Source organism: Muscardinus avellanarius, assembly GCF_963383645.1.
Source record: "Muscardinus avellanarius genome assembly, chromosome: 13".
Lineage (NCBI taxonomy): Eukaryota > Metazoa > Chordata > Mammalia > Rodentia > Gliridae > Muscardinus > Muscardinus avellanarius.
Genome location: NC_137799.1, coordinates 11,587,090 through 11,598,668, shown reverse-complemented (window position 1 = coordinate 11,598,668; position 11,579 = coordinate 11,587,090). Strand labels below are relative to the sequence as shown.

Genomic DNA, 11,579 nt, shown 5'->3' with positions numbered 1-11,579 from the left:
GCTCCAAGAGTCCAAGCTTTGTCTCGGGTCAAGAAAACGTTCAACAGTTTCGGAAGGGAAAGCCTGCAGGTGTCAACACTGTGCAGGGAGGCAGGAGTCTCCTCTTTCACACAGCTTTCCAGATCACATCTTTATGGTGAAAAATTTCTCACTCAAAGTGAGTGCTTTTGGTGGTTGGGATCAGAGAGAAGACAGAAGAGAGAAGAATTAGAGATAACATGCACAACTTTTTTCTTCTTCCACTAGCAAAAAGCCTGCCTGTTAACCAAACATTATGGGAAGAAAGGCACAAAAAACAAAACAACAACAACAAAAAAAAAACAAAAACAAAAAAAACCCTCCCCCTCCAACCTTTCTCTGTGTCCTTCAAACCAAATTCACAAATGCATCTAGTGGCTGACCTAATGTCTCCACGCAGCTAGCTACACTCCTACCTTCTCCTCATAATACCTGAGTCTGCAATGCAACACATTCACTTTACCCTGTTTAAAAGAAGCCCATGTCATAAAAGGACTGGGTGCAGAAGACATTAAAGGCGGTCCACAGGTCAGGCTCCGGCTCGGAACACACAGCCACTTGGCTCAGAGATTCTGCAGGGCTCTCGGCAATGAATGGGCTCTTTGTTCTGTGGAATCTGCTGCAAACATTTGTAAAAATGCATTTATACAATGGCAACTTGCAGAACCTTTCCCCCACTCCACAAATTAACAACTTGCTCTGTTTAATACTACAGTATTAGAGAGATATATTCTTGCCTCATCAAAGAGCAATTTCCTTTGACACCCAATGCAATGGGAAAATGCTTAATTTAAACAGCAATTTCAAAAAAATAATGTGACAGGTGGAGGTCTAAGCAAAGAAAGATGCTGCACACAGGAGCCGTCTTAGAGGAGAGGTCTCTGCTATGTGTCTCCTCCCCTCTCTTGAGGAAAACAGCCTGGAATCTGACCTGTAGCCCAAGAATGTGATCTAGATGGTTAAATAAAAAATTCAGGGGAACAAGAAAATACTGTGAACTTACAAATAAACAGACAGACACACATACACAAATCTTCCCACTGATAGATGAAAGAACATACTAGTTGGAGCTTTTCCTGAGGAACATGTCTCTTTCTCAAAGCAGTTGGGGAAATGGCATTGAGGAGTACTGCTCTGAATTTTCCATCTATCAAGGGACAAAAGCATCATTTCGCTGGTACCCGTAACATCTCACCAGAAGGAAATAAGTCACAATCAGAAAGACTACCCAATATGCACAAGATACAGTGGCCCCCTGGGTAGGTTTGCCAGGCTGAGCTGGGGGAGAGCAAACAGCCTTTGATCAAGCAGGCAGAAGAGGTGCTGGGGGCCCCTCTAGCCCACCTGAGGATGCATCTAGCTAAGTGGTCCGGTCTGGGGAACCGGCTGTGGGAAATGCCTGAGCATGGACAGGGGCAATGCTGCTTTAAGGCAGAGAAGGGAAAAGTACCTGAAGGAGCTCCAAGACAGACCTGGTGCCGCCCGGGCCAAAGTCAAGAGCGGCAAGAGTAAGTCCCGGGACTATGTGGGCAGGTAGTGGTAGTGAAGGGACAAGGGGTCCACAGGCCACATCTGCATTGGCAGCAGCCAGGCCTTAGAAACATGAGGTAGTTTAAAGTTCCCCTCCCCGTCCAGGTGTGCCTGGCACCAGCCCTCCAGGCCTGGCCAGCCAGGCCACGGAAGGGGTAAGCGGGGCTAACTCTGAGCCTCGGGCGTTCTGTCTTGGCCTCCTCTGGGTGAGGTTAGGAGAAGTTGGAACAGAATTTAGGACCATAGTTTCTGTTGGGCAGGTGGGCACATGGTTCTCTCCACTGTTTAAAATGGAGACTGCACTGTTTGGGTTCAGTTCTGGGGCTAAGTCGGGGTGAGGAGAAGGGATTCAAAGGGAGCTGCATATTCTTTCAGTTGCCTGGCCTCTGTCCCACCACCCTTTGGAGGAAATGAGCGAAAGGAGAACATATGGGTAGTGGCTCCAGGACTGCGAATGTGGCACTGTGCTCCATCACTTTTCAAAAAGCTGAAAGGAAGTCAAATTTATAAGGGAGGAAGGCTGGATCCAAGGAAGGCAGGCCTTAGTAGATCCAGGGAGGGGCTGGTGGCAAGTCGTGCAGAATGAGCGCCAGAGCACCAGGGCTGGGCCTCCCTGAGAAGCTGAGCGGCGGCAGGGCGTGAGAGTGGGAGCCCTGCGCCCTCAGGACGGCCGGGCGGGAGGACACGCGCTCGCGATCTGGCCACTGTGCCCACAGTCCAAAAAAAGGCCGGCCCAGTCCTCACCTCCTCTTCCGAACGTCTCCCCACCTCACTTAGTAAATCCCCAAGTACCGCTTCACCCCTTGGTGTGCTCTTTTACCTGACAAGTCTCGTGGCTAGAAAAGGCAGTTTGATCTCTGACAGACACGTGCACATGCCTGCTGAGAAAGTGTGGAAACACCAGGGATGGTCACATCCCCGTTCCCATTGAGGTAGTCATCTTCGTCAACATTATGGAAACAGTCATCTCAGCCCATCCGCCCTCTCCCTCGAAATACAAAAGCACTATCTCTAGACAATGACAACACCGGAACATTAACATCTTCACATTCTGTAAACTGCGAGGAAATGCATCTGCTGCATTCACACAAAGGCTTGTGCATCATGTTGAAGGCCATACATTCAACTCTGTCGTGAAATAAATATATAGAAAATGAGGCTAAAACAGACGAACAAACAAAAACTCTCTGGCTACGGAGGCAACTGTTCCACGGTCGCCATCTTGGTCTCTTGGGCTCACTCCTCCGGAGCCGTCCTGCCCACCCAAGGTGTGGAGGCTGGTGCGGGGAACAGCTCATTCCTTGACCACACTTGTCTTGCAGGAATGTAGCACGACCTTAAAGAGGAGAGGCAGCTGCTCCAGGGGCACGTTGACCATCTTTCCTAGGGAAAGGTAGGAAAAGAAGGGTTAGTGGTGGCCATGAGTAGGAGGCGGCCTGCTGAAAGCACTGCCACGTTGCTGAAAGACGGGGCCACGGGAGGAAGTGCCAGCTGTATGGCACAGGGCAGATGGGCAGAGGGACCCGATATTCACTCGTGTTAGTGCCCTCGGAGGACTAGTAATGAAGTCAACTCACAGTCCAGGGATTACTTACTTGGTGTTAGGTGGTCATTTAACCCCACAGTATTTCCATGTGATACATACTGCTTTGTACCCAAATTTTATAGATGAGGAATATGAAACTAAGAGGTGGTTCTGCCTAGCCCTGTTAGAGCTAAAATACCATAAGAAACTTATATCCTGTTTTTTTCCTAGTCGAATCTAGTATTCTATAAAACATTGCTTTTCAGAATAGTATAATAGGGAGCCAGGCGTGGTGGCGCACGTTTGTCATCCAGCATCGGGAGGCTGAGACCGGAGGATCGCGGTTCATGGACAGCCTCAGCCACTTAGTGAGGTCCTTTGCAACTCAGTGACCCGGTTTCAAAATAAAGAATAAAACAGGGCAGGGGGTGGGGTGTAGCTCGGAGGTCGAATGCCCCTGGGTTCCATCCCCAGACCCACCAAAAAAAAAAAAAAAAAGAGAGAGAGAATGTGTAATAGGTTAATAAAAGTCCTTCAGGAAAAGGGAGAGGTCACAGGAGCAAACAAACTTTAAGTCATAGTTAAAAAACAGTTTTATAAGCCAGGCACACTGGTACACGCCTGTAATCCCAGAACTTGGGAGGATAAGATAGAAGGATCATAGGTTCAAGGCCAGCATACGGTAAGTCAGCAAGGCTCTGCTTCAAAATAAAAAATAAAATAGGGCTAGCAGTTTAGCTTAGAGGTGGAATGCCCCTGGTTCAACTCCCATTACCACAAACCAACCAACCAACAAAAACCAGCTTTACAGGTTTACTAAAAACTTCCCAAGAGCATTTAGTGTGCTAATATACTTTGAAAATACCTAGGCTGTGGTTCTTTTCCCTGAGAGTACTTCACAGCCACTTGAGGAGCATTGGAGAATACTGATTCCCAGGTTCCTCCCTATATCAATTAATTCAGAATGACAGGAGAGGCAACTCAACACCGATTTAAAAAAAGAAACTCAGGTGCTTTTTTCCAAGCACTGCCAGATCCTGCTACATGCGCTGAACTGCTCTGTGGCCCAAGAAGTAGAAAAAATTCCCTTGTAAGACTCAAGATTTTTCCTTCAAAAAAGGTATTGTAGCTGGGTGTGGTGGCACACACCTGTAATTCCAGTGCAGATTCAAGGCTGGCCTCAGTAATTTATCAAGAGACCCTCAGCAACTTATCCAGACACTATTTCAAAACAAAAAAGGGCTAGGCGTGCAGCTTGGAGGCAGAACACCCCGGGTTCAGTCTCTAGTACAAAAAAAAAAAAAGCATTGCTGAAGTTTGCAGGAATAATGACAGTCTAGAGAGGCCACATTTCAGAGTTGCCCTTCAGGCTGTGTTGGACAACTAGAAACAAGAATCTTTACTAAATTAAGTAAAGCAACAACAATAAAAAGCTAAGATAATGCATTGAAATGGGCCTATTAAATATCAAGAGGCAGCTGAGCATGGTAGTGCATGCTTGTAATTCCAGTACTTGGGAGGCTGAGACAGGAATATTGCAGGTTCATGGCCAGTCTTAGCTACTTAGTGAGGTTCTCCACAACCTGTTTCAAAATAAAGAACAAAATAAGGCTGGGGGTAAAGTTTGGAGGTAGAGTGCCCTGGGTTCACAATCCCTAGTACTGCAAAGAAAAAAAAAAATCAAGAAGCTCAGAGGGGGTCAACACACAAAATTCTTTTGTAAAATAGGATTTTAAAGATACTAATTAAAGCCGGTCATGGTGGCACACGCTTGTAATCCCTGCACTTGGGAGGCTGAGACAGAAGAATCGCACGGGTCGAAGCCAGCCTCAGCTACTTAGTGAGGCTTTCAGCAACTTAGTGAGACCCTGTTTCCAAATAAAATATAAAAAAAGTCTGGGAGTATATCCCAAAGGTAGAAAGCCTCTGGGTTCCACCCCCAGTACCACCACCACCACCACCACCACCAAAAAAAAAAAAAAAAAAAAAAAAAAAAGATACTAATTAAATAATCCCTGGAAGCTCAAAGACAGTATTTTGTTTTTGCGATACTAGGGATGGGACCCAGGTACATTCTGCCTCCATGCTACACCCCCAGCCCTATTTTTTATTCTTTATTTTTGAAACAGGGTCTCACTGGGTTGTGAAGGATCTAAGTAGCTGAGGCTGTCTGCAAACGGGGATCTTCCTGTCTCAGCCGCCCAGATGCTGGGATTACAAGCGTGTGCCACCACACCCGACCTGAGTGTTATTTTTTAAATCGAGATACAATTCACATATCATAAAATTCACTCTTCTAAAGTATCAATTAAAAATCAGGTATGGTAGCACACACATGTAATCCTACTACTTGGAGACTGAAACAGGAGGATTGCAGGTTCCAGGCCAATCTAAGAAATCTAGTAAGCTCTGTTTCAAAACAAGAAATAAAATATGGCTGGGGGATATCTCAGGGATAGAATGCCCTTGGGTTCAACCTCCAGTACCAAAAAACAAAACAAAACATACAATTCAGGAAATGAAGTTAATTTAATATACTCTGAAGGTGGGCGTGGTGGCGCATACTTATAATCCTAGTACTTGGGAGGCTACAACAGGAGGATCAAAGTTCTTGGACAGGCTCACCTACTTAGTAAGGCCCTCCACAACTTAAGTGAGACCTTGTTTCAAAATAAAGAATAATAGGACTGGGGCCATAGCTTGGAGGTAGAATGCCCCCTGGGTTCAATCCTCAGTTAAAAAAAAAAAAAAAAAAAAAAAAAACAAAAAAAAAAACACTCTTGAGTATGTTTCCCTGTCTATACAATGGCCATGTCACTGACTACCAGCTTTGTAGAGATTGTTCAAAGAACACAGGATACTGAGGCCACAAAGTACCCTGAATATCACAGAAACCTGGGGAATACAAGTTTCTCTCCTATACAATAAAAACATAAATTTCATGTTCCAACAAAGCCCTCTGGGAACAAGGGCAGCAGCTCCTTTGTACGCCTGGCGATGGTCTCCAGCAAGTGTCCTGACAGTACTGTGAGCCTTGTTCTCTGCTAAGTAAGACAAGCAAGGAAGCGCTGGGAGCTGCCACCCACAATGTTACCTGCAATGTATCGAATCTCAGGCAAGCACATCATGAGATCAGGAAAGCGGTTTGGCTGATGTGTGTACTTATATTCAGTGAAATCCTGGCAAATGTACCAGTATCTCTTATTCAACTGTTCCAGCTGTGAGGCACTGGTCAGACCTCTGATGTCTGGAGGAAGAAAAAAAAAAAAATCACACAGGGAATGGGAAAGGGTTTCTATGTGGAAAAACAACAGCTTCTTGAATACATGTATTTTTCAATTAAAGTTATTAAATCCAGTCACAATAGAGGAGGATCTTTTCTCCTGATATGGAGGAGCTGAGCTCTGGAAAGGAAAGAAAATAAGACAAGAAAAAACGTAATATAAAAAACAGTCACTAGATTGAGCCCTTTGAGGGCTAGGCTGTCTTTCTCTACTTCATACCCTGCTCCCAGCATAGGAGCAAACGACTAGCCAGCCTTTCCAAATTTATCCTTCACAGCATCTTTGAACTTGCACTATTGGAACCAATCAGAAAACCTATTGACAACAGTCATGCATGAGACACACACACAAAACCCCTAATGTCCTTCTCCTCTCACTATGCTATCTGGGTTGTCCATCTTTTCTATATAGATTTCCATCCCTCTCCATCCAGCCGTCTTTCTATCTACATACATATAATATAGAGTATATAGACTATGAAAATAATTCAGATATATATTATTCTATATAGAAATCTTTGAGGACCAGCCTTTGAGGTCCAGCCCAAATTCCTTCTCCAAGAAGTTGCTAGTGCTCCCCTCCCAACGTGAGGTGCACTTGTGGATCCCGAGCCACCAGAGTGTGCACCTCTTAAGGGACCTGGGACAGTGTTCCAATGTCAGCACAGTGCTCGGCCTAGGGAAGGCAGGCAGAACCCCAGATAAATGCATGGATGATGCCGAAGCAGGAGGAGGCCTGGCTGGCACAGGGAGAGTGGGCACTGAGGAGAGAACCAAGAGTCTCTGGACTGGGGAAGTCCGCACAGGAAGAGAACACTTCCATGCCACTGTTCTACTCTGAAAATAGAGTGCTCACATGCTACTCTAGAAAAAGAATTTAGATTCTTCTTTATATGCCGGTTGCCAGCAGCTACCAAGTGCCACTTTGCAGATAATGCTCTATGTAAATCATGTCCAACAATCTTCTAATTACAATCTATGCTCATTACACGGTGTGAGCTTTGTGCATGGCCAGTCCTCCCCGAAGGGGAGCCAGAAACTCTGCCAGCCTGTCACAGAGGCCTTATCTCCAATAGTTTCATAAGTCACTCTGCTCTTCTTTGGTTGCTGGTAAACTGGTACATATTTTAAATGACGCATGTACTGTCCTTGGTGTCTGGGTTTAAATGCATTAAAACTGACTAAACAAAGTGAATCTTCTTCCTTCCTCTATGAGTTATAGAGATTGTGGCATTTAGTTTTCAAGAAAAAAAAGTGCAAAGCATTCCCCACACTGTAAAGGGGCAGGAGGATGACGGAGGATGGCGGATCCTTCAGCATTGGTAGCCACATTGTGTGTGTGACAAGTTCTGAACAGTCCTGAAGGAAGGGGCGTGTACAATAGGAGGGGCTGCCCCTAGTCCCTTACCTTGATTGAGGAAGTTAATTGCTTTCATGCATGCATACTCCTCATTGCTGACCTTCAGCTGGTGGAACTTGTGATACAGGTAGATGAGCCGCTCGATCACCTCCATCCCTTCATCACTAAATCTGGAGAAGAGACACGGAGTGTATCTGTGGGCTCTGATACCAGAAGGGACCAGGAAGGGCAGAGAGAAAGCTCTCACAATTCACTCCTTAAGGCATCCACAACAGGAATGAGGCCAAGCTTGGGAGAAATGAAATCCACAGGCCCATCCACGGTTAGTTCAGAGGCCAACAGAGCTCATGCAAGCGGCTCTTCCTGAGGTCAGGTAGAGTCAATCAAACCTAGGTTCAAACCCAGCTCCACCATACACAAGCTGTGTGACTCTCAGGACCGTCATTTGGCTCTGCTCAGCTTTGAGGTTCTCCTCTGCAAAGTATTGATGGTTTCTTGTAACCAGAGCCAAAGGAGGTCTGCGATGTAAATGTAGAGGAAGATAACACTGTTGAGCTATTGCTTTTGTTGAGACGCAGTCTCCAGTATCAATGGCAGCTGCCATGGTGACTCTGTGTGAGCCTCAGCTGCAACACTGAAAACGCTGCCAACTGCATTTGTTTAGGTTCACTCTTTCCAACAGGGCTGAGGTTATGCATGATGAAAAATTTTATTGAGCTGGGCATAGTGGCATATGCCTGTAAACCCAGTATGTGGGAGGCTGAGACGGGATTGCAGGTTCAAGGCCAGCCTTGACAAATTAGCAAGACCGATTCAAAATAAAAAGGGCTGGGGATATAGCTCAGTGGTAGAGCACCCTTAGGTTGAATCCCTAGCACTACAAACAAACAAACAAACAAACAAAGAAACAAACACACAAACAAAGTTGGGGTCAAGACTGGTTTGAGTCAGCCTGGAGTGGGCTGCACAGTGGGCCAAGGAGAATTCCACACAGGCCTTGGATTCAGCTCAGTCACAAAGAGGAGACACGAAGCCCCAGGGCGCTTCTTGGTAACAGGTTGCCATCTGGGCACTGCGGTCCTTGTGCCAGGCCCAGTGGGTCTGTCTTGGGAGGGCCCGGAACACCTGGGGATGCACTGCTGCTCTCTGTGCTGACTGAAGGCTTCGGCTTTCTGTGCTACAGGATATCTTCTCTTCTTTGGGGGAAAACCTGGCTCCGGTTGGGGGCAAAGGCACCTGAACTTCAAGACCAAGGGGAGCCACAGCTACCCGCAAATTGAAACCCCAACCTCTCTGCCCCCTGGTATGTCTCTCAGGCAGTTGAAGCTGGGACTTCTCTGTTTGCTGACTTGAGATATGATGGCTAACTTGATTTCTCTCTCACCTGGCCCCATCGCCTTTACAACTTGATAATTTCCCAGATTGGCTAATAGAGACATTCATATTGAATAACCACCTAACAACCATATCTATGATTCTATCATGTGTTGGATGCTACCTGTCAGGCACTTTATTTCACATATGTTACACCTCATTGGATACTCCCAATAAATCAAAACATGTACATCAATCACAATCCCCTTTGTTCAAGTGTGGAAAAGAAGCCTCAGAAAGGTTGTTTATCGCACCCCTATTATGTAGTAAGGCCTCTTCACATGCATTTTTTTTGTTGTTGTTGTTGCAGTACTGGGAATGGAACCCAGGGGCATTCTACCTCCAAGCTACACCCCGGCCCTATATTTTATTCTTTTATTTTGAAATAGGGTCTCACTGAGTTGCAAAGGGCCTCCCTAAGTAGATGAGGCTGTTCGCAAACCTTGATCCTCCTGTCTCTGCCCCCCAAATGCTGGGATTACAAGCGTGTGCCACCATGCCCAGCGTTCACATGCATTCTTGCTGTCTGTCTTCCTGTAGGATAACTAGAATCGCCTTACATCATGTATATCATATCAGGGATGAGGAAGCAGAAGGAGAGGTAGTCACCTCTCCATATTTACACATTAGGAAGGCTGGGGAGGCCCAGGCTCACACCTGGGTTTTCTGATTCCCAGCCTTTTGGCTTTTCTCAGTGCTCTGTTGCCCACTGGGAAAGACTTCCACATGTTACCGAGGACCTCAGGGGCCTTGTGTTCCCACAGCAGTGCAGCCCAAGGCCCAGGCTTGGGTGGCTACTGGGTGCTCCATGATGCTGAGACTGGGGGAAGCATGTGCCTGAGACTGAAGACCACTCCTCATGACTGCACTCTGCTGGCAACTTGTGATCACAAGAGGATATAAAGGGCTTTGCCACAAATTCCCCTTAGTGTCTGTGTGGAAGGGTGGGGAAGGGGTGAGATGACGTGGGAAAAGCTGAGAAGCAGTGTCAGCATCTGTCTGGTGGCTGAGCCATGTAGCAAGCACAGACAATGCTTTGTCCCGTAATCAGCAACCTCTTGCCCCAAGTGCTCACTCTGGCACAGCAGAACTTGCAGGTGTGTGGCTGCCAGCCAGACCCCTAGCCAGCAGGGTTAAACCTGCTCCTGGCTGCGTCTCGAACTGGGAGACACGAAGGAGCTCTTAAGTGTTTGGCCTGTGCATATGCACCAGATCTGCTCTTACTCTTGGGGACAGCACATCCCTCTATTCTGAATTTCCTATAGCAAGCAACTTTCATGGACCCTTGGCAGTGCTGGGGGCTGGCTGCCAGCCCAGCAGCCCCCACTCTGTCTCTGTAGCTTGACTGCAAAGTTTTCCTCTACACCCACATCCCACCCCTAGATAAACAAAGTTATTCTCTGTTCTATGGGCCTGCTTCCTCCTGCAGCCGTGCCTCCTCCACATCTGCCCACTCCACAGTTCTGATGCCCCTGTATTCCCTGTCTACAAATTATCAGCACACAGAGCCATAAAGTTGGACAAACACACCCATTCTTCTTCTGGGTTCCTATCACATAAGCACGCTAGGACAAGGAAAACACTCCTGCCAGGATCCCCCAAACCAGTGGACCATTCAGTCAGCAATTGAAACTGACACTGGGTAAGTTATATCCCATTAAGGGGCTGGGAGGCCCAGTTGTCTCTTTTGCATTCATCAAAATCCATCTTCCCCCAGGAGCAGTCATTAGCTACAACCTTAAAAGAACTGCCATCTTGCCACCCACAAACAAACTCGAAGATGGAGAGTCAGATTGCAGCTCCAGGACAAATTCCAGAGAGTCAAACCTCTGAGAATAAGAATTTAGTACAGGGAAATGTAACGAGGCTAGGCTTTGAAGCACCACAGACCTAAGCGATGACCTCAACTCTGTTTCTTTCTGGCTTTATAGGTGTGTTTCCACATCTCAGAACCTCGTGCTTCTCATATCTATAACTGAGCTCGTAGTAGTGCCGGGATGAGATGATGGCAGCGAGGACCGAACAAATAATACAGGAAAGCACTTAGGGTGAGAATCTGGCAGTAAATCCTCTATAATTGTTGGCTATTATCAATAATGTCAGTATCATCATCACCACTTTTATGACTGTAGCAAAGAGAAAAGACTGTTTCCTGAGCCTCACAGGGTCCAGGCTGGGAAGCTGGGAAGCGACTTTCTGGAGACCTGGCTGAAATTCATCTAGCTCAAGGCACCTTCTTTGGGAGTGCAGCAGCGTTGATTAGGGCCAGGAGCAGTCGCTGGCTGGTGCTACAATCTGCTTTAAATCAAATTAGCCCAGCTTGCTGTCTGATAACAGTCTGATTAAGGAATATGTGCACCATAAATTTGATACAATATTTGAGAAAAGAAAAGGAGGTGGTCATACATTATCCTGGAAAAGCTTGTCCTGACAGTAGGTACTCACACCCAAAAGCCGTGAACAAGTGAAGGCTGTCTGGGGGAGTGGGA

General features: G+C 46.6%; 1 protein-coding gene across 5 annotated transcripts in view; it reads right to left on the bottom strand.

Moving 5' to 3' along the window:
- Positions 1–2,842: 2,842 nt before the first annotated feature.
- The window catches only part of NR6A1 (nuclear receptor subfamily 6 group A member 1), a gene marked incomplete at both ends in the record, with an annotated part of 205,310 nt that continues 196,573 nt past the window's right edge, over positions 2,843–11,579 (bottom strand). For all 5 annotated transcript variants that reach the window (XM_080708494.1, XM_080708495.1, XM_080708496.1 and 2 more), the window contains 3 exons: positions 2,843–2,931; positions 6,168–6,320; positions 7,765–7,886. In XM_080708494.1, the coding sequence (XP_080564620.1) occupies positions 2,843–2,931; positions 6,168–6,320; positions 7,765–7,886 (364 nt within the window). The remainder of the gene's footprint in view (positions 2,932–6,167; positions 6,321–7,764; positions 7,887–11,579) is intronic.